Source organism: Semicossyphus pulcher, unplaced genomic scaffold (genome assembly GCF_022749685.1).
Source record: "Semicossyphus pulcher isolate SPU_LCO1_2020_fin unplaced genomic scaffold, fSemPul1.0.p SCAF_1, whole genome shotgun sequence".
In the NCBI taxonomy this organism is placed as follows: Eukaryota; Metazoa; Chordata; class Actinopteri; order Labriformes; family Labridae; genus Semicossyphus; species Semicossyphus pulcher.
The window spans coordinates 12,849,665-12,873,086 of record NW_027211603.1 but is presented as its reverse complement, the minus strand read 5'-3'; the positions used below and the strand labels follow the sequence as shown (position 1 = coordinate 12,873,086).

Genomic DNA, 23,422 nt, shown 5'->3' with positions numbered 1-23,422 from the left:
ATAACAGCATTGTGGTGGTGTGATCAGGAAAAAGGAAAACATGTTACACAAGTAAAAAAAACAAACAAAAAAAAAGGTGTGCAAATGACCTCTTCCTCTATTGCATCTGTATCAGTAATAATAGTGGTGTGTTCACTTTCACTTGGGGGTAGTTAAAAAACCTCACGTGTTGGTTCCAGCAAACTGCTCCTCTCATACCTCCTTATCCTCCTCCAAACTCTGCCTCCTTTAAAGAACATTCGGACCAGAGCTTGTGATTTCCCACGTCAGCCTTTGCTCCAAACAACTCAAAATTCTGTGTGTGATAACTGCTCTTGTCCAAGTGAAACAAAAAGGTCCGGAGCTGACGCCCCTGTGCTCCCTTCCTTGGTGCACACACACACACACACACACACTGCAGCAGCCATGCTTGGACTCTCCTCTGAAAATCTACTGCAAAACGTATTTAATATTCTCACTGTAATGGCCGGAGAGTTGCAGGCGCCGGAGCTCTTAGATATCTCTGTGAACACATTACCTTGGCCCCGGCTGCTACCTTGTGCCTGTCATAGAAAGAGCCGGTTATAAAATTCTGCCTCTGAGCGCTGAGATGAGCACCAAAGGATCCCCCTCGTCCCGGCCATCAGCTCTGATTATCAGTGATTCCTCAGTTAGAAACATTATATCCCGCTAGATAACACCATGTTTCCTCTCAGATATAAACATCCAGGAGTCCCCCAACCCCCCCTTTTTACAAAGGCCCACAGTAACAGACAGGTTGTTAACCTTTTAAGTTGCACTGCAGCTCCTGCAGACCTGTTTTTTCTTTATCCCACACTCTGTATGCTTTTGAACCCAGACATGGCTGTTGTACACGTGCAGTGCTCTCACTGATAATTGTAGGCTAATTTATTCTGGGCTCGATGGTATGCCTTTTCAAACAGGCTGGCCTTCACCTTAATCTACATACAATTGAAAGCTAAAAGCCATATTTTGCATACTTATCACAATCAAATCTGATTGATTTGTTCTTAACAATGATAATATTCATGACTTTTGTTTAGCATTTAACCTTAAAAAACTCTCTGCCTTATGTAACTGTGTGGGTTAACCTAATGTCTGCAGGGCAACACAAACCACAAGTGCCGTCACACTTCATTTATATCTTGTTAAACTCTGAGCGGTGCACAGAAGTTAAAGACATCGTTGTTAGTTAAACAGAGCCTGGAGAAAAACAAATACAAATCCTGCATATGATACGAGCAAAACTGTCCTGATGTATGCAGAAAATTATATGTCCAAGTAAGACTGACTGTGGAAAGAAGCTGGTCCACAAAACATGCTTTATCGGCCTTTATTATTCTTACCTGTAAACTTTCAAGAAATCATTCATGGCTAAATTTCGCCCCGTCCTGATGTTTTGGGTCTGTCTTGACATTTTTGGATGTTTGTATTATATAGTGAAATATTTCTAGATTGCAGCTACAGCCCAAAAAGCTGCAGCCAGACCGGATCTATGATCTATTATCTCCACTGTGGCCTTCTGGCTTCTTCAGAAAATGTATATTAATTTTAATTCTATTTTTAGAATTTCAAGTAATAATCTCTAAATTTTCATGTAAATAAATGTCTGTTAAGTCACTATCTATTGTTGAATGAGGTAACACAATGCTGATTAAGCCTATGACCCACTGATGAAAGCCTTTGCATTTGCAGTATTACAGACTGCGTGTCTAGAGGGCCTTTTGTGGAAAAAAATCACAAGCGGCTCCCAGTTAGTGACACGTTTTTCATCACCCAGCAGTGGTTGGTCTGCCAGAGAGGGTAGGCGACGCTCAGATGAAGGCAAACAGTGTAAAATGGAAAGCGATCGTCAGCGAGGAAAATCAAGAGTTACAACCGGAGCCAACCGTGGACGTCACGCATGCAGCACTGTATGGATATCTGGGAAGTGTGCCCCCGCAATTACGGTTTATCGCCATAGGTGCTGCCAAAGAGAACGAAACTGAGACCTTCAAGATTACCACTTTAAACAGCATTATAGGCTTTTAAATAACAGTGAGTCTTAAGACACTTTAAAGCTCCTGTGAGGAACTTTCGGTTTGTGTTGACTTTGGCGCCTCCTGTGGAAGAAGCCGTACTTCTTATTTCTTTGCTGATTTTGTCCTGTACATGCTTAAGAGGTGGTTTTTAACAAAAAATCTCATCTTGCTTTCTTTAACAGTCATATGTATCACTTCCTTTAACTGTTTGCCCTGGAAAATGTGAACAAAGGCAGCGTGCAGTTAAACGCTTCGTCTGACACCTACCCCCCCGCCAGCGGTTTCTGGCATTTAAAATAACTATATAGAAATATCAGTCTTGTCGCTGATGGTCTGGTTTGCTTTTGTAGGTCATATAGAGTAATCAGGATTAATTTCAGTCTGTTTCATAACCAGCGAAAAACTCACAGGAGCTTTAAAGTCTTTTTGAAAGGCCAGTATGGCTGTTCCCCTGTCTAGACTAGGGGGGACCGGTCTTTATCTATTATGGCCCAGGAGTAGAGCTGTGTCCCAGTATCCCCCTTTATTCAGAATAATCTTTTTTTAACCAGCCTTTTTGTAAATGTTTCTTTGATTTGACTGCGGTGCTGTCTGCTGTTGGTATTTGTGCTACTTTTAAAAAGATGTGCTGATTTTATTCTTCAGTTTTTCATTAGAATTGATTCTGAAAGTCGGGAGTTGTATGAGTCATTTGACAGGACTGACAAGCTGCCGGTGCATGCTTTGGTTGCAGTTCAAGCTTTCTTCAGAAACCCAGTGAGTCAACGTGGATCACATTGTTTTTGTGAAATCGATTAAGATAGGCTCTGTTAATGGCCCATGTGTGTTCCTGGGCAGAGAATCACTGTTGTTAACAGGGACGTCAGCAGAGGCCAATCATAGTGTTTAATCCTAGCTTGAGTGAGCTACGGCTGCACTCCCACGTTATTAACGCCTCGAACAGTGACAAGCAGGCAGCTTTAAGATGGAAAGATACTACGTGCACAAACTCAACAGCCTCCAAATGTGATACACCAAAATATAAGCCTAACAAAAAAAAGATCACACTGAGAAGCTGGACATCAAATAAGCCAGTTTCTTTTGATTTGGTGTTTTTGTTATTCATCAGGTCAGATCACTGCTACTCAGAGTCAGCTGTTAAACTGTTATTTAAAAAAGAGGCAGATGAATCCGACCTGTGGAAGTGCCTATTGAAGTTACTGGACCTACATTTACATGTAATGCTGGAGGGATGCCCTGCACGCTCAGAGAGATCAACAACCACTTGATATCTCGTTCAAGAATCAGCAAACCCAGAAGGAGGCGGGTCGGGCTGAGGGCTTGTTTGGATGATTTCTTAAATTCAGTCGGTGCACACACGAGAGCAGGAAGAGCATGGTGAAACTGTACTCATTAGGTGTATTTGGACTTAGACTGTTAAAACTTTGGTGTTTGGAAATAGTAATTAAGTGGGATTTATTGTGCATGCATGTGTCTCTAAATGATGGTAGTTTTAGCTCAAATAATTCTGCACGACTCAGCTGAAAGTCTGTCCAAATGAAAGGGTTGGATCGGCCAAATCAATGTGGTTGTGTCAGTGTTTTTTTTTAATCTAATTGATATAAATCTGATGGACAAACCAACAGAACCCTCTCTCTGTATGATGCAAAACAGTGACACAACACAACAAAGCTTGCAGAATGATGTTGCTTTGTTGCAAGACTGTGGTTTCGGCTATTGACTGGAAGATAAACAGATATAATAATATGTCCCTCCGAGAAAAATCTGTACCCCTGTTCTTGATTTCTTCTACCAATGAAACTGCAGTTGATATGATCAGTTATTTAGAAGTTTGTGTATAGCAGTGCAGCAGAGGACTCTGGGATACCAGCGAGACGAGCGGAGACACTGAAGCTTCAGCTGCGTCTCATCCTGCGGCTGTAGCAGCACAGACGCAGCAAGTGTTCTAGCTGGAGTCAGACTCACTGCCCTGAGCATGCAGAGACTCACGGTTAGAGTTGTGTGTGTGTGTGTGTGTGTGTGTGCGTTTGTGTGTACATGTTTGGGTTTATTTATGAACAAATGTTTGTTTACTGCAGTACTTGTGCTGATACTGAACTCTTGACACGGTTTATGTGGACTGTGTGTGATAGTATACAGATGGACTCACTCGCTGCATTATACTTTCATAAGCACCAAATGAATGATAAATGGATTATTTACTTATGTGTGTATATATTAGTTATCCTTCCTCGCCTGCAGTTGATCTGAAATATTCATGTCTGCAGACACTATGTTATCAGAGCGGGCCGTGTTATTTTCACATTACTGTGTTTAAATTTTAAAGTTCAAGTGAAATAACCTCCACGCTCTGATCTGATCCATATTTTGTTGTGGGTGCCAGGGTGCTGTGGGCCATCATGAATCAGAGCCATAGCAGCGTGTGTTCAAGCTAACCAGCTTTGGTGTCTCCATGACAGGATTACCACATCAAATGTGCGGACAGTCTCCTGCAGTGGCATCCTGATGGTACAGGCCCTTTCATGTCCTGTTAAGACCCGAGGCCTCGCTGTATGCACTCTCCCAAATCCCCCAGTGTAACTAGGACATGATGAGGGCTGTGTGTGTGTGTGTGTGTGTGTGTGTGTGTCTGTGTACATGTCCTTTTATAAATGTGGAAGCATGTGATGAGGATTCTCTCTCTTTTTATGGCTACTACTGGTGTCCACATTCACTTTAGATTAGTAATGAGGGCTTCGACTTTAACCAGAGGATCAAAAATAAATCAATAAGATGATTATCAGAGTTGTTTAATGCTCTCAGAGTCATAATCTTGTCAAGCCCACTTTAGTCCTGAAGTGGCCAATGTAGAGCAGGAAGCAGAGCGTTTCCATGACAAACAAACATGGCGTCTGTGGAGGACTTTGTTTTCAGTTGCATTCGTGTCTGATTCTGTGCTGTGATTCTCCTACCTGAAACACTCAGACTGTAGCTTGTGCTAATGTTGTGTTAGCATTCAATTTTTAGCATCAGCAGCTAATCAGGGTTAACCACAGACTGTATAAATAATGGACATAGCCACCGTGACGTCAACCATTGGTTTCTCGACTGCGTAAATTAAGCCGAAATATGGCCGATGACCGATCTTCTCATCACTACAGTCCGCTGTAATCTCATCGGGGAAAAGCTAACAACTTCTGGAGTCGTTTTCACAAAGATGTTTTAGACTGGTCTAGTGTTAGGCCAGTCTTTATATTGCTCATAGATTAGTCGAATGCAAGTTATACCGTTTCACAAAAATAAAATTAGACACCTAACTCAGCTCTAAGACCCATGTTACCATGGTAACAATCAGTGACACCTGCTGAACAGGAGCACCAAATTTTGAATTGTCTTTGATGGTCCTTCGACGGTCGGATTAACACTGTTTACTGTTGCTGCCATTTTTTTCTACTGGGGTAAACAGACGTGAGCAGTTAGATGCAGTTACTCGGTCAGCCATTTTAGTTTTGTTTTGAAAAAAAGTCTTAATTTACCCAGAATTCAATGCACAATACTCCTGCTTAAGATACTAAACTGCTTTGTGAAACAGATGAATTTAGACATCTATCTGAAGTCTGACTATTTGTTATATCTAAGCCCTAGTCAAAGTCTATCTTTGTGAAACTGGCCCCTGACTTCTATTTACTGGCCGACGATTAAATAAATGTTTCATAAACACTGAACAGGCTAATCAAATCCCACAAATCCCACAGAGAGACGATTATTTGTCCATCTAAAGGCTCCAACTACACAAACAGGTGAAGTTAAGTTCAGTGACCGCGTGTCTCTGTTGACGTCTACCAGACAACCAGCAGGATCCACCTGTCAATCAAGTGAGCCGGACCCTTTGATTTAAGGCTTAATATAATTAAAACGGGTTTGTTATATAAAGATTCACCCCCCGTACTTACCCTGTTACTTTGAACAATAAAATTAGCTATGTATATATATGTTTATTACTGCTGTAAAAATGGGCATTTTCCCATCTGGTGTAATGTTATTTCTTGGGGTTAACTGACAACCATGGCTGATTCAAAGAGGTCTGGTATGTTGGATACTTATCAACTGCTCCAGCCGCTTTCCACTGATGGAAAATAGCATGGGATCACTTATTTCTGATTGAAAATAAAATGACCAAACTTCAGATGAGGAATTGCAACACAATGCGAGGCTGAATATATGTACAGTGGTTTGCTCTGATTATCTTGATAGTGGAACACTTCAGTGCCCATGGCTTTGGAATTACATGTGAAATATCTTAAAAAATACTCTGTTTCTTTAGCCCAATATCACGTGCATTGTCTCAATTAGCGGTAGGTAAAAAAAATCAACCATTCCTGACCCAGTATAAACTCTATATGAAAGCAGGGGAAAGATTGTTACAAACCTGAGGACCTGAGAAGAACAAAAACTGGAGGAGAAGCTTAAAGGAAGATCAGACAGCAGGGAGTGCAGTGGGAGCTGTAAGTGAGGAACTAGCAGTTGCAAACATGAACAGAAAGTTGTTACACTTAAAAGAAATACAAATTCTGCAATGGGATTATAAATGTACAAAGGGATTATAACGGATCCAATTCTAATGTAGCAAATCCACCATAAGAAGTCTAATAAAATAAGTCCAAAAAATGCTTACAAAGAGATGAATCCAATAAAATAAGTAAATCCAATGACTAATAATGAGTGACATTATTCAGAGGGTGAGGATGCCGTGTAGGTGGGATAGAGATTAGAGGAAGGGGTGAGTGGTCTTTTATAAATGTGCAAATGCTTTAATAACTTAAAAGGTTGAACTCTATCTCCTGCCTTTTGCTAAATACATGTTTGAATCTCGGGATCATTTTGAGAACAACAGCTGGCACATGCAGATGTGTAACACTATTAAATATTTAGAAGTTATATAACTCGTCAAATTTTCAGCAGCCTCCAGAAGCAGAGTTAATTTATACTTCATGTGGTGCTTACTCTATTCAGTTAGGTCTTTATTTAATGAATCACGGGCTGGTGTGGCCTGTAGCAAGAGCCCAGATAAAGTAATGTTGGTGCTCGCTGGGTTATTACCTCAGGCTTGGTAGAGCTAATCTGATAGCTGCCGTCTCTATCCGGCCTCTAACAGCAGAGCAGATAGTCCCACATGCTTAAGTGACCACCAACCACAGCACACAGTGTCCGAACATACAGACTGCTTTTATCGACAGCTGACTTGACTGATAGAGTTTAACTCCTTCCTTGTTACATGTACACCTACTCGTGTTCTGAACTCAACAACTACATAACAGTAAAGGACATTTAAGGTGTTTAATCTCCTTTAAGAGAACACAAGTGCAGACTAGTGATTCTCTTTACAGGTTGGGAAGTCTTTATGGATATAGATCAGTCCCTCCAGGAAGTTGCAAAGTTGCATTCCCGCGAATTCACACAAATTTAGCAATAACTTTTTCTCAGCCGTGCAATTTTGGCCAATTACAGGAACTTGAACACTGAAAAATGAACACTTGGACATAAATCAGCGTGATAAGAACTAACTATAATGAAAAATGTATCTGGCATGTATTTTGATTTTATAGTTTGACTCATGTCCCATCTGTTAACATGGAGGAGGCGGGCTTAAAGACCTATACTGCAGCCAGTCAACAGGGGGCGCTCAATATGTTTTGGCTTCACTTTTAGGGAGCTGTCATGTCATCCATCTTTTTACAGTCTATGGTTTGAAGTCATTTACATCACCAGAGTCACTTCTTTGATATTCAAAATATTGATCCCCTGATGTCTGCAATGATGTAAAACATCGGAGGGCATCTTTTACTGTATTACTTCTTACTGATGTTTGTGTCATCACTGATTTCAAAGACTGTTTGTACAGTGAGACAGTAATCACCCCGTCTCATTTCATTATTTTAAACTGCCACAGCACCAGAAAGATTCCAGAAGATTCTCCCTTGTGCATATGGATAGCATTGAATGTGCATGTGCAGTGAGAAATGAGCATTTCATGACTTTACATTGACTTTAGTGTTATTACACATTTATTCAGAGTCCTGACACTGAAATCGACCGCAAGTGATGTCAGAAGGCAAACAGCTCAGTCAGCCAATAGACGGCTTTATAGGAGCGTGTGTCCCAGTCGCTCAAAGTGGATGTGTAATGTGTTAAACAGAAAGAAAAAGTCCCAAAACACAACACAACTTTCATTGCAACTTTTAAAAAAAAGCTGCAGCGAAATCAAACATTTTTGGCTGAAACATTAACAGAAAATGCCCGTGAAATCCTGGAGGTAGAAATGGGGCTGTTTAAGATATTTAGTATCCTAAAAGTGCAAGAAATGGACCCAAGTGTATCAGTATGAACTAACATAAGCAAGTTAACAAGCTTACATACTACAGTTGTTACCTATAGTATTACTTCCAAAGCCAAAGATCATCTTATTAGCCAACTACACAACTTCCTAAGGGTGCCAGGCAATAACACTCATTCAGGACTGACACATCCGCTGTGTGTGAGAGCCAAGATGCTACAGCAGCATGTCAGTGTAGCAGCTCTTTCCTCCTCTTTATTTGGTTTGAGAACATTTACAGTCCCGAAACTCCAGCTAAATGTGTCACCTGAGACAGTGTCTGACTTTACACAATGTTGTACTCGTAATCGAACCTCTTTCTCCTGTTTATGGCTTTAACATGATTCTAAACAAATACAGTAAAATATAGCCCCTATTGATTTTATAAGTACTCATTCAAATGTGATTATGCTACAACAAAATATTTACATTTCACTCTATCTGCATTGTAATAGCAGGACTTGTTTTCGTGTATTGTACGCAGACTACACTTCATGGTTCTTGTTTTCTAAAGTCAGCTTGAGATGGAGTATTTATTCACCCAGCTCACAGAGGTAGTGTAAATAAGCAGGCTAGCTTGTTGCTAAAGTCTGCTAGCAGCAATTGTCGCCACTAAGTCTGTTTTTAACACTAACACATTGTACCTGCTGTGTTAATACCAGGTGAAAATGAAACCTGATTTTCTAATAGGGTGCTTAAATTAATACATTTATTAATATCTGTACTGTTAAAAATATGGGGACGTCTAACAAAGTGTAAAAACTCTATAATTGAGTTACTCATTAACGTGTTAAAAAGCACTTGAGAGGAGCAGGTGTTAAACACAAGTCTGAGATTGTACGTCTGAGAGGATGAGCTGCAGCGTGTAGCAGCTGATATCCATTCTGCTGTAGTCTCACCTCTTCTCTGCCGTCTTATTTAAAAGTTTTGAAGCAAATTACAATTAATTAATACAATTTATTTAAAATATATACACACAGTATATATGTAAGAACTTTTTATGGGGTCAGTGTTGACCTCAGAAACAGTAGTTTGATAAAACATCTCGAAGTCAAGAGCCACTAAGTCGCTTTTCTGGAACTTTCAACCTTATCACAAGTTTTTTTCATAGGTATTATTTCATCCATAACAATATTTAGTCCCTGCTGGCCATATTGGCTTAAAATTGAGGCCTATAAATTCACAATTGCCACTGGGAATAGAATGTAACAGAACTAAACAAATGTAAGGACTTGCCTTTTGCTTAAAACAAGAGGGTTGATATGTCAGATACAGTTGCAGCTATATTTTCTTTCAACCAATGAGGAGAGGCTTGAGGTAAAGGCAATAACTTGTGACTAAAGGGATTAGAGTTATAGAAGTGGGAGATGCGCACATCCTAAAGTTTAGTTTTATATTCCGGGTGGTTATATTTGTTATCCTGCCTCAGTTCTTTGCCTGACCTCGAACCTGACTGAACTCTTCTAACAATCGTTTCAGTTGTGAGGGTCAAAGATTTCAGCCCGGGCAGGTTGGCTTCAACACAGAGCAACAAATATTAATATCACAGGCTTGTGTCCTTGATAGGCTGTAATATAACTAACATTAAGAACAGAGGCGTTTTGCTTTGCATGAAATCAGATGTTGTTTTTGAAATATATGGGCATAAATTGTCTGAGACATATTTTGCAGTCTTTGCTTTTCACAGCTCTGAAAAATGCAGCAGCAGAAATTGGTTCAAGTCCAAAACAATTTACAGGAAAAAAAAACTGCGACACTGTTGAAAGCAATAGAATTTCACAGAGAAGGTCGTGACCCATCAACGCAGCTCTTTCTTGCCAAAATATATTTAAATACAAACACACACACACACACACACACACAGACAGACACACGATGAACACGTCATCTGTCTGGGCTTTTTGGCTGCACTTTGTTTTATGGATGCGGAGTACAAATCTGTGGATTTAATGTTGATTTGTTGTTGAGTTTTAAAAGCACAGATCACATGTGCTGCTCTTCTTACTGAGGCCTTTTTTGAGTAGCTGTACCAATCTTTCAGGCTGAATTAACAAACCCAGGGAATTGCTAATGTCTCCATTCAAATGCACATTAGAACTTTTTTTTTGTCTTTTAACAAATGTTGGTCATTTTGAAAGGAGATACTATTTAATCTGTAACAAACACTTTGCGTTTTATTCTGCACTGTTACTGGTTGTAATTCATCATGATAACAGAAATGTAAAGATTGGTAGAACTGTCATGTCTGTGTGGTTTATATGAAGCTACAGCCCTCAGCCAGTCCGCTTAGCTTAGCATACCGATAAGCAATGGAGGAAAACAACTAATAAATCTATGTCTGATGATTTGCCTATTAGCAATGTCAAAGGTCAACAATTTACTCAACATAACTTGTTGGTTATCAAACAATAACTGACAGCAACAGGTTTCACATGCGATGTGTAATGTGACGAGTGTCACAGACTTCCTGACTTCTTGATGCCAATCAAGCTAGACTTCAAAAAGTCCCTGTGGCCAAGCAGTCTGTCACATAACCCCCTCTAACAGTAAACTTAGCTGTTATACTTATTGATTACACTGAATATCTGGTGTAGTAGGTATTTAAGGGGTGCTAGTAAGGTGATTTCTTTTGGACAAAAGCAGGCTAGTCATTTCCTCAGTCATCAGTCTTTAACATCCACCTGAAACTACCAGCTGCTGGACGAGCTTCATACTTAAGAACACGCATACAAGTGGTGATTCTCTTCATCTACTTTCTGCAAGAAAGTGATAACCCCCTTTTTTTCCCAAAATGCTGAACTACTCTTTGAAGTTGTAAAATAACAATAATAACTTAGATTTATATAAAGGCTTTCAAGTTAGTACAAGGAAAGAAAGCAAAGTGAGCTGGGTAACCGTTGTTATTGATTGTAGATCTTGTTCAAAAGAAAGTTTTGAGCAGTTAAGAGTGAAAGGTTGTTGCGTTGCAGATCTCAATAGGGAGAGAGTTCCAGAGGGTGGGGGCTGCCAGGTCAGAAAGGTACCATGGGGCCAGAGCATGGAGGGATTTGTAGGTGAGAAGGATGATTTTATGGACCTGACCAGGAGTAGGAGGAAAATGTAAAATAGGGTCTCACAAATGTCTGTGTGAATTAGCGTCCATGCTGTTCACTGTCTCACATTGTGCTCTCCTGTGACAGAAGCTCAATACCTGATATGTACACAGTGTATTCTTCAAAACATTTTGTGACTCTTGTGCTCGGATAATTTAGGCTCTTTCTGTTCTCTGTCTTCATGACTGCTACCAACAATATCAAGTCGACAAAATCTAACACAATGTGCTTCTGTACATGATGACTCCTCATGTTTTTTTTTTTAACACCGCCTGTTCACTGGTCACCCGCTCAAACTTCTTGCTGAGTCCAGATGGAATCAGTCGGGGGTGACCGCTTGTGCCAAATATCAAATTTGAAACTCCAAGTCTGTCTCGTGTGAATCACAGATGAACACAATATGGATGGAAGTGCACCAGAAGCGAAAAAAAGTGGGAAGAAGAAGAATAACTCCGGGCAGTCCTACAGTACTTGTCTCCTGATGGAATATATGAGCAGACGGGGGCTGAGCATGCACACAAACTTTTGCTGCCGTATGAATGTTTAAAATCACAATGTGTCACAGTCGTACACGGAGATGGAACTGTTGGGGCCTGTTGTGTTCATGTTTGTTGTACCTTTTTAACTTTCTAGTGCATGTGCTGAGTTTCCCCCTTTATAACAACAGTTTCATATCAAATATTCAAACTGTGTCTGTTGTAAATAAGTTTTTTTTATGTGTTTTTTTAAACCGAAAGTAGTGAAATCAATTAAAAATTAATTCTCAGTCCGATATAAAATGTGTCTTCTGATGGAAAACTTGAGAGTGGACTCACTTCTCGGCCTTTGAAATACCAAATTATCATCCTAATGTATTTCTGTCCTCTGTTTTGGCCCGTGGCAGGTGATAGACATCAAAGAGAAGCTGAAGGAGTCCAAGAGGTTCTGGACCAACCTGCCGGATGATATCTGTGCCAAAGGCAAGCTCACCGAGCCAGACGAGGAGCAGTGCTGGAACAGCCACACGAAGGGCAGGTGAGGACTTCTGCTCCTCTTTTATAACCACAGCAAAGTCACCGCGCTCTCAGGTTATCACATTCTGCCTGCCAGGGATTTAAATAACCACAGTGTGCTCCCGGATTAACTCTCTCTCTGTAAGTACAATGGTTAGTGCTTATACGGAGAACTTCTATATAAGCTCTGAGGCTCTAATTCCCGGAGGACTGTGGAGTTTCCAGCCCCTCTTATCACCGCTGCAGTGTGTAGAGGATCCCCGAGCCCTACAGTAGATTGGACAGTGAGTTGTTTTCTCTGACACAGACACTGGCAGAGAAAATACCCCGTCACTATGGCCCTCTCTGAATAAAAATCACCAGATGGTGCGATAAAAGACACGTTAATTCTATTGTTTGTGCCAGCACCTTTTAAAGCGGCGCTCTAAATCTGGAAGGTAAACTGAAGCCTAGAGATAATCAAACGTCAGCAGGAGCAGGGCCATGTTAGGAGAGCGTGATGAAATCATCTGTTTGCTGTTACTTGGAAACAAAATACGCACATATTACAAAATGAATGGTTAAATGATGACATTGTAAGACACATGTACAAGTGTACAAACAAAACAGGACTGCAATTACTGCACCACAACATGATACACTCCTTCCTCTTGTGCATATGTTGCTTTTCTCACTTTATTATTTTCATTGAACAGCCGTTAAGTTGTTGTTTGAAAAAAAAGAAGTCGTTTGTGGGAATAATGCATGCAAATAGCTCCCTGTTGCAAAGTGTGCTCTTACAATTCTGCCTTCTTTCAAATGCTCAAATGGTCTGAGCCTGTTAGCCGAGCACATGAGATATTTGTTTGTGTGGTGTTGTTATGAAAGTAAGGATGTAGAGTCCTGCTCAAAACACTTCAGTAAGTGAAGAAGGGACACAGTGGATGCTCAAATGACTGTTCAGCTCTATAACCTCTGGAGTTTCTTTGGAAAATGTTACAAATGCTGCTTGATAGCGTAAATGAAATGCTCGCTGGAGAGTGTATTTCTGTTTTTTGGTTCAGAAAGTAAACTATAGTGCACACATGGACATTTTTTATCTACTGAATCTAATCTTATCTGACATTATCTAAGACTTATCTAATCTCTATTTAGGCAGGGACGTGGATTTTAGGGACAGCAAGTTTTCTGGTTTTCGTTTGTACTACACTTGTAGTCCGAGTACTATTGACCAATCACGTATCAGCAGGCTGCGGCGTATGCAGGCAGAACTCAATGCACCGTAATGACATCCCGGCTCCCGTCAGCGGTCATCTGACAACGATTTAGCTTCTTATTAATCTCTATAAAAAGTTCAGCTATCAATCCGTTCTCGATCTGAAATTCAACTTGAGATAAATTCCCTTGACGCTGTGTCAAGAAAGCCGTTCATGGTTCATATTTCCTGACTTCCTCGAATGCATCAGAAATGATCGATCCGACCTCCGTTCAACAAACGAGCATTTTAAAAGTAGTTTTCTTCTCCTCTTGAGGGAAGACCTGACAGAGCTTCATTTTGACTTTTTACTAATCTGCATCATGACCCGTTAATTAAAGTAAATCACAAAAAAACCAGGTTCTTCTTCTGTAACAATGCAGCACACAGAAGTCGTTTATCGCTAACCGCTGGCTACACACCCGGCATGTTCACCGTTGTCCCTATAAGCTATGTCGACTTCAGACTATAGCCGATAGGATCAGAGAGTGACTGAACTCTTAAGAGCTCAGTGCACAGACATTTTAAAAAGCCCTTATAAGTGACAAAATAACAATAACATAAAGGAAATATCTGCACCATTTTGAACAGATATGCTGCTTTTGAGGAACTGCAATAAATAAAACACAGATTGAGTGTTACCTGCACCAATATGTGTTGTCATAGGGCTGTAGATTTTTATTTATTAGCTTTTTTTTAACTTATTTCCTTGTTATTTTTAATGTTGTCATGTATTGAGTAGGTTCCCTCTAACAAAGTGTCACTCATGCCGCTTGATATTCTTGTTCAAATGATTTCTGGAGACAGTAATTATTTATTTCTAAAATGTTTTGGCCGGCAAACTTTAGTAAAATCTAGAAAATACGGGCATTGTTTTCTGTTAAACTCCAGGTATGTAGTTTTCTTAAAGGACCATTTTAAGTTGCCTCCTGGAATTTTACACAAAGGTGGACAGATAGGGCTTAGGGCTTTAAGGTGCAGTGGTTTGCCTCACAGCAAGAAGGCCCTTGTTTTTAGTCCTGGTTCGACCATTGGGGCCTTTCTGTGTGGAGTTTGCATGTTCTCCGTGTGCATGCATGGGTTTCCTCCAGGTATTCCAGCTTCCTCCCTCAGTCTTAAGACAAAGACATGCTTGTTAGGTTCACTGGTGACTTTAAATTGCCTGTGTGTGTGAGTGTGAATGGTTGTCTGTCTCTATGTGTCAGCCCTGTGATTGACTGGCGATCAGTCCAGGGTCCAATGACAGCTGGAATCGTCTCCAGCCCACCGTGACCCTGAACAGGATAAGTGATACAGATAACGAATGGATTAGATGATTCAAGTGTTTTGGCGTGTCTTCTTGTCCAGATACTTCCCTGAAGTGGTGAAGGAGGGTCTTACCAATCAGCAGAGCAACCCGGAGGTGGATGTGGACATCACCAGGCCGGACACACTGATACGACAGCAGATCATGGCTCTACGTGTCATGACCAACAAGCTAAAGAACGCGTACAACGGGAATGACATCTACTTCCAGGACTCCAGTAAGTTCCCCAATTTGGAGCTTGTTAAGAAGCGCAGGCGGAGAAAAGATAATAATAATGATTTTGGAAGTAAAATACAGAGAGAAAAGTTTCTCTATTGATTTCTCCCCCTGCATGTTGGTTGTGATTTTCACCACACCGCTCACAAACACACAAAATCTCCCCTGCAGAAATATAAACTGTTATTACTGAAGATAAGATCTCAGGTGTCGTTCATGTAGCAACTCATCATACCACTCCACATGATGCATCGGGAGTTGCGCTGCGGAAAGAGTGACATTATTAGGAGAATAAATAGCTGTAGGTATGGTGACACAGACAATGATAGACAGCCACGACTATGTTTTGGAAGATGTACAACTCGAACGCTGCCAACACAGAAACTTTCTTCTGTGGATCCCATTCAGCTGACAACGTGGAGGAGTCTCCGGCTGAATAATTACTGCCACTAAATTTTGTGCCTCAACTCAATTTTTGTTGCTGTCATGTTTGTTTTTCTAGTATGAGTTGTGTCTGCTTCAACATCAGAGACTCAGTGCTGGAGCCGGGGCGACTAAAATTGTTGCAGCTACATCTCTCACAGAGGCAGGCTAAAAAGAGAACTATACTTTGCTACTGTGCTAATGAAATGCCTCTGTTTAAAGGGGAGGTATTATGCTAATTTCAAGCTTCATATTTCACTCTGTGATACCTGTGGAGTATCTTAGCATCATTTACAGTTACATAGACTCATTTCTCTCACTCTGGTGCTCTGTGCAGGCCCTCATACAGCCTCTGCCTGAAACGACTCAGTCAGCTCTGTCCTTTTAAGAAACCCTGCCCCTACAAGCCCACTTTCTTGTGATTGGCCAGCTCTCCAAAGCCTGCACGCTGCACTTTGTGACGCACAAAGTGCAGCGTGCAGAAAAAATTGTGTGAAACCTGGCGTTCACAGCAGGGCTGGGTCCAGTTGTTCAAAGGTGGTCTGAACAGATTAAAGCTTTCGGATAGGATCAAATCTTGAAAACGGGTTGTTCAAAAGAAAAAAAAGGATTTCATAATCGGATAAGATCGGGTAATCCAATCTTGGCTTTTATCTGGATAAAACCTCCAGTTTGGGTTGTTCAAAACTTTGGGGTAGGATTAGGATAACTTTAATCTAAAAAATCTGGATTACTCTGATCCCAGCAGAGGGGAGGATTCAGGCTGGATTACAGGAACAAAATGTTACACAACTTTTAAATTGGTCAAACAATACAATATTTTTACAAAGATGTTGATACTTCAGACATTTTTTTAATATTTAATATTTTAATACCGGGATAAAAGTAAGATGGATTAACTGATCCTGGATGGAAAAAAAGTGGATTTCCAAATCCAATTCTTATCTGGACTAAACCTTTTGAACAACCGGGTGCTGGGGATTACTCCAACATACAGATTTGAAACTGAACCCACATTTATAGATATGTGTATATATATATATATATATATATGAGCCTATGGCCCACTGATGAAAGCCTTTGCATTTGCAGTACATAGTAGAATTATGGAGTGGGTGTCTGGTGTGACATTCACGGAAAAAATCACAAGCAGCGCCCAGTTAGTGACGCATTTTCCATCAGCCAGCAGTGGTTGGTCTGCCAGAGAGAGTAGGCGGGCTAAGTGGCTGCTTTTCCGGTCTCTGCAAGTGTTGCAAGTAAACAGTAATCTACTATGGCTGAACAAACAAAGAAAAGATTGATGACTACAGATACAACTTCAAAAATAAAATCCAAAGAAAAAGAAACAACTTCAACGCTCAGATGAAGGCAAACAGTCTAAAAAGGAAAGTGACCGTCAGCGAGGAACAACCGTGACAACTGTGACAAAGGGAGCCAACCTGGATGTCTGGTTAAATAAGAAGTGTCCTCCCACAATTACTGTATATCGCCATTAGGAGGCACCCAAGAGAACAAAACTGAAATCTTCGAGATTGTCAGTTTAAGGGCCGGTCACAACAGCACTTCAGACAAAAGTGTTGAAATTGTATTGTTGAAATTAATACATTTAAATAAAACATCCCAAAATGCAGATCCCTTCATCCAACGATCCAACGTCTTAGCCAGTCCACGCTAGTCTTCCACAGTGAGCTCTGTGCTGAATCATAGCAAGCTTCTTGAACTACTAAACTTTACAACTTGAAAAACTCTGTTATGCTGAGCATGGGGTAAGTGTGCAGAGGAGGAGAAGTTTTGTTGATATCAGTACAGCATGTATTAGGATGTTTCCGCAGAACAAACAAAAGAGTGAAAAGCAATATACAGGAAAACAGGAAAAAGTACAGAGCAATTGAACTCTGTGCTACCCGATCAACGTCATCAACACGCCCACTCGCTCACTGTGAATGCTCTGGACAATTTCCTGCTGTGTTCACACATCGCCTCAATCAGATGTTACACAGACTTATTTCTCAGGAGATGGCGGGGTAAAGTCTGTTAAATGCCCGGTTCGACTGAGTCTGACATTTGCATTCTCACATACAGCTCCTCTGAGTGATGTCCGGATAAGTTCAGGTGCGGTGTAAGTGAGAACCGGGGGAGTTATAAACTTCTCTCAAAAGTAGTGAAGCAGGACTTGATGGTACAATTACGGCTCTTTATTACGGCTTTTTGTGTGAACTTTTCTCTCGTTAGCGACTGAGCTAGCTAACAAACTTTGTGTGTTTGTGTTCCTTCAGGTGACGAGGGCAGCAGCTCCGGCAGTGGCAGCGGCTGCTCTGACGGCTGCACGACAGAGTTTGTTTTTGTAGGAACAGAAGCTCCGGTGATCGGAGCTGACAGAAGCGATGAACGAGCAGCAGCAGCAGCGGCGGGGAATTCGCTGTCCCGCGGACCCTCCCTACTGCTGGTGATGTTTGCCTTCACACTCTGGGCGATGCAGACTCAATGGAGATAATACATGGGTGTGGCCTGAACACAGACTTCAATACTGTTGTATACGGTATGTTTAACAGCAAGTTCTACTGCTGTTCCCTCACTGGACATGTAGAACCTTCTGGAAACCTGTGGAGAATTGCTTACAGTGTGAGATGATCGGACTGGAAGTGAGTGCAGCGCTGCATCCTGCTCGTCCCCCCAAAGAATGCTCGGTGCCATCGCTGAACCAGCTTTCACGTCTCTGAAAAAAGAAATGTGGTGTTTTCTCATTATATCAAGTTGGTTTCGAAGAACGTGCTTCTCTTTTAGACCATCTGATCAGATTTTTCAGACAAAGGGGAATCTATTTTTCCTTTGTACGAGGAAGTTGTGAAAATGATTTTATCCTATTCGTCTTGTCCCCCTCGAACAGAAGGAGAAAGTCTTACTGTGTGCATGCATGGAAATGATGTTAACTGGGAAACAAAAAACATTTTTCTTTTGTTTTTTTATGCAGGCTACACAGTTTTTGATCGGTCAGCACAGGATTGTACAGCGCTCGTGGCTCACCTGGTTTCCCGTTTGGTCGTATCGGTGTGGCTTCAGGAAGCAGCAGTTCTTACAGCCACTTTATAGTTGCACATTTGATTATCTCTCAGAAAGCGCTGATGTGCTGCACAGAGAGAACTACTTTGCACAGATTATTTTTGTCGGCTTCATACGTTTATAAAGCTACCCGAAACGTCCACCCCATAGAGAGAGAAGATCTATATTTTCAGATCATTTAACTGATTGTATTGTACTTCTAAACAGTTGCAGTATGTATTTCGCTGGGAGGTATACAGTAATGTAATCTTACTGGTTTAGTTAACATTTTTAATAGGGATGCACGATATTGGATTTTTTGCCGATATCCGATGTGCCGATATTTTCCAACCCTTTTTGCCGATATTTCAATACCGACATATTACCGATACATCAAGTCTACCCTGTAGTGGAATATATACAATATATAATAATATTGATATCAAGCCTACTCTTATTGTAGTGGCCAAAAGCTGCCATACCGACATCTTGCACCCTTCTTTATGCTTGATGGAAGAGGCGTTGTACAAAAGGTCACGTGTCTGATCACTCACGTTTCTGAGCGCACCTGAATGCAGCATCCCCCCGAAACACAGCAGTTAGGGAGACATGCCCGGACTTGTTCACTGCACCTACGGAGACATCAGTGATCGAACTTACACATTCATGTATCCATTCGGCGTGTTTGATGTTAAGTCCGGTAAAATGACAAGAATTTGAGCTAACTGTTAGCTAGTTAAGAGTTGTGAAAGTTGTTTAACTTCTATTCATTGGCTCGAGTTTCAGTGACTTTTTAGTCTTTATTTGTATATTGTTGATAACTTTGCGCAGGCAGTGTGCACGCACACTCGTGCCAAGTTAATGTCGTAGCGTTACTACAAGCTTTTTTAGGGAATCATTGAGCATATGCATAATTAAAGCGTTGTTTTATCGGCGGAAAATATCGGCAGATAAATGACATATCAGCCGATGCTGATATGTCATTTTCAAGCAATTATCTGCAGATACCGATAACATGCCGATAATATTGTGCATCCCTAATTTTTTATGTATTATTGTTTTTAAAAGTTATTTGATCACCTGTAAAATGAAAAAACAAGAGCTTCTGCAACAACACTAAGCCATTATACAACAATAGCCTGCTAATAATATTCAGTTACCTGACTTACTCTCCTCAGTTTGAAGATCCATTTAAACAGTTTACATTTCCCTTTTTATTCCTCAGAGGACTCAGAGTGTAGAAGTGGTGTTAGGTATATTTTAAGACATTTTCATTTACTTTCTTGGCTCCCGTGTGTTAACTTTTTTTGTCTATGTCTTTGTTGTCTACATAGAAGGTTACAGATTGTAACCCTAGTTCCGTGAGCTTGCACAGAGGCCTCTGACAGGCTCTGCAGGTTTACCCCCGCACATATCATGGAGCAGCAAACATAAATTTGCCATTCTGAACGGACCTACCACCCCTAGAGCCTACAGGTGATGTTAGTGGGAGTGTTTTCTTAAAAATGCACAAACAATGTCAGCAACTCAAAGAGAAGCAGGAGGCCAAGGTTAGAGTATCTCGGACTGCACTTATAGAACTAGGGTTACTATTCATAACCTTCTTTATACCATTTCCTACGGGCTTCAACCTCCAACAGGCTGCAGAGGCTCATGGAGCAAGAGCTTGCACTCCACCAACGCAGCTCGATGGCCGTGACCTCAGGTCACACAGAAAAGAGGTCCCAGAGATGTTGCAGTGTACGGTGGAGAGCAAATGTTCCCCGTTTCATAAAAGAGTCGATGCAGCCATCCTCATGCTGGGATGTGCCTCGAGGATCTAATTCCATCAGCTCATAAACACCTGAAATGCTTTCATACAGCCAGTAAGAAAGTCTTTTCTCACAACAGGGGGCTTCCCCAAACCCATCGATGTAACAAATTAACAGCTGCTGTGAGCATCTCAAAGAGGCTGCGCTTTTCATGTAGCATACTAAAGCAAGCATGGGACACGAGAGTGTCATCTCCCTGCTGCCAGCATGTGGGGAGAATGAGAATAGTATCACGCTGCAACAGCCAAGATCTGAAAACACAGCTGATGTTCTTCGGCTCAAATGACAGGTGGGGGTGAAGTGCGGTGCTTCTGAGGACCCTTCAAATAAGCAAACAACCAGAATAGACCGAGATGTGTGTTGCTAAAGTTTGCACAAGCAACATGGCAACACCTTGAGAGAGACCTTTTCATCAGTGACTCACAATAGAGACACCACAGGAAACTCCCACTGCAGAAGGAAAGGGAAAGCATTTGACCTCTGATGCCTCACTCCCTGCTGAAACCACTTTCAGAGAAAGTGACTGAACAGCATCCTCCCACCAAAACTAGCATGGCACATTAAAATCAGAGGTGCGTAAAAGCTTAATTAAGGACTGCAACAGACCTGTAAAGGACCCAAAACTGAGGATAGAAAACTCTCAAGTGCTCAACACAAGGTCCTCCCCAAAGTCAAACTGTCTGGTGAAGTAAAACTATAGAGAAAAAACATTTTCATCCTAGCTAAGCTGGAGCATTTAGATTAAAACAGACTTGGTGATTAAATCATGCCGTACATGCAGTATGTGTTCTGATAGTTCAATAGGACGGAAATGGACCTTTATTGCTGTAACTGTTTATCTAATTGTGGGCACCCTAGAATATTTCCATGACAACAGAGGATAGAAACTATGTATTAATTCTCCTTTCTTGAAATAAAAAAAAATAAAAAATGCACTACATTTGGATTAAAACTTTCCTTGAGATACAAATAAGTACAAAGAACATTAAAGAACACACGATCAAAATTACATTAAAAATGTTAGGTTAGAAAGCAGTGAGCATTTTTCAAGTGTGGGTGGCATTGGTGAAACAATCTGACAAAAAACAGACATGCAAATATTTATGCATGCTGCAGTCATGACTTAGCAAGCCCTTTTGATTTCAGAGCCTGTATGAGGTATAAAACTGAACACACATAAACCAGTTCACCTCTACAAATCCAAGATAGTTCTTACATTAATTATTCCCGCCATACAACCTTGATTGGCAGAAGTAAAAACAAACAGATCCCGATGTGAACTCACTTAATTTCCAAATCACCGACCGGTTCTGTTTCTGTTTCATCTCAGACATACAGATGGAAGGTAGTTAAATAACGAGCTGAACATTGAATAAAATACTAATAAACAGCAACAGTTCTTCCCACAATCTGTGAGAACCTTCTCATCCAGGAGTTCAGTCCTGGATAGTTTTTGAATTAAACACAAGATACTGGTGCCCTAAGGATAAGGATAAGCACTCAGTTAAGAAACCCCTCCCCTTGTGTCCTCATCCCAATACTTATAATTAACCTACCACATGACCCTTAGTGGTCACGGCAACCCAAGCAGCATTGCCAACTTCAACAGACCCAGACCCCGCCATGCGAACGCCAGGTATTGACAACGCCGATACAACATTTTTGAATTAAACACAAAAAAGAAAAATGAGACAGAAGGAACGAGAGAAGAGTTGACATTATCAAAATGTAGGGATTTTACATTTAAAAAATGATCTTTTACGTGGCTGTTGGACTGATAAAGCTCAGACTGATATTTAAATTTTATCTTCAGACGTTTAAATTTTGCAGATAATATGTCTACTGTCTGTACAGACTATCCCTACCTTCAGAGTTTAACACTTTTTTAGCGCTTTTATTTCATTGTGAAGCGCAGTTCCCTATTGTTCACTAAAATTACATTTAATTGAGCTTAAACGCATTCAGGTGATCTTTGTGCTTTGTGATTGTATAATCGTTAAATGAACCATAAGAAGAGAATAGAGTCAATTGAAATTGTAAATTATTGAATAGACTGATGGTTTCAGTCCAATACATTCAAATAAATTCAGTTATAAAGTATGAAAGATTATCGTGGAGGCAGATATTCCTGAGTCAGGGTTGGAAGTGAGGCGGAACAATCACTGCAGATCAATAACAGGGCGTAGAGTAGCCGTGTGGCTTCAGATACTGGCATTGTTTAAGCTCTGGCACCGCTGCCCTCCTCACTGAGGCCTAACAACTCTGTTTTCTAAAGTTATAAAACTCAGTGAGCATCTGCAGCCATACAAAGGTCCACTGCACCCATAAGCGCCTCTACAACATCTGTGACTGCAAAAACAAGCGTTTAGGATGAGTGAGGATGAGGCAGGTCTTTACTGCTGCAGAAGTGGGTTGTATTTATTCCAAAGAGCTTGATTCAGTTCAAACAGGAGTCCTCTCTCATTACGACCCGAGGAACGTTTGTCATTTTCCGCTCCCTTGTGTATCCCCTCTCTCTCCTGACAGGCTACGTTACCCCGGTCAGACACAGTATCACTGTCTGAGCCGCTCCAATGCCTAACTTAATTTGTCTGTGAGCCATTTTGTTTATTTCCCGTCTCCTTCATTCCGTTTGGCATTTGAAAAACTGAAAAAAAAAGAGTAAAACGGTGGTTGACTGAGGTTTTTTTACAGAATGTTTAGAACAAAACGTGTTATGCAAGGTCTTCTCCATTTTTGATGTTAATCGTTTGCTGCACTTTTGCTAAAACATATGCTGTGAGTGTGGTACTGTTGTGATTTGCAGATATCTAAGGAGCACATTAGGGTTTGTGGAGCTGTCGGTGCACGCTGTTTGAAGTGTTTTTGGGGGAACTGAAGTTGATGGTTGTACAAGCAGACATGCCTTACCATTTTTAAAGACTAAAATGGATTGC

The 23,422-nt window shown here is 40.9% G+C and overlaps 1 protein-coding gene across 1 annotated transcript in view; it reads left to right on the top strand.

Annotated features, from left to right (window-relative positions):
- The window catches only part of gpc6a (glypican 6a), a 162,442-nt gene extending 144,312 nt beyond the window's left edge, over nt 1–18,130 (top strand). Inside the window, exons 8-10 of the mRNA XM_069657950.1 lie at nt 12,349–12,479; nt 15,039–15,214; nt 17,913–18,130. Coding sequence (XP_069514051.1) covers nt 12,349–12,479; nt 15,039–15,214; nt 17,913–18,130 — 525 coding nt within the window. The remainder of the gene's footprint in view (nt 1–12,348; nt 12,480–15,038; nt 15,215–17,912) is intronic.
- Nucleotides 18,131–23,422: the final 5,292 nt, after the last annotated feature.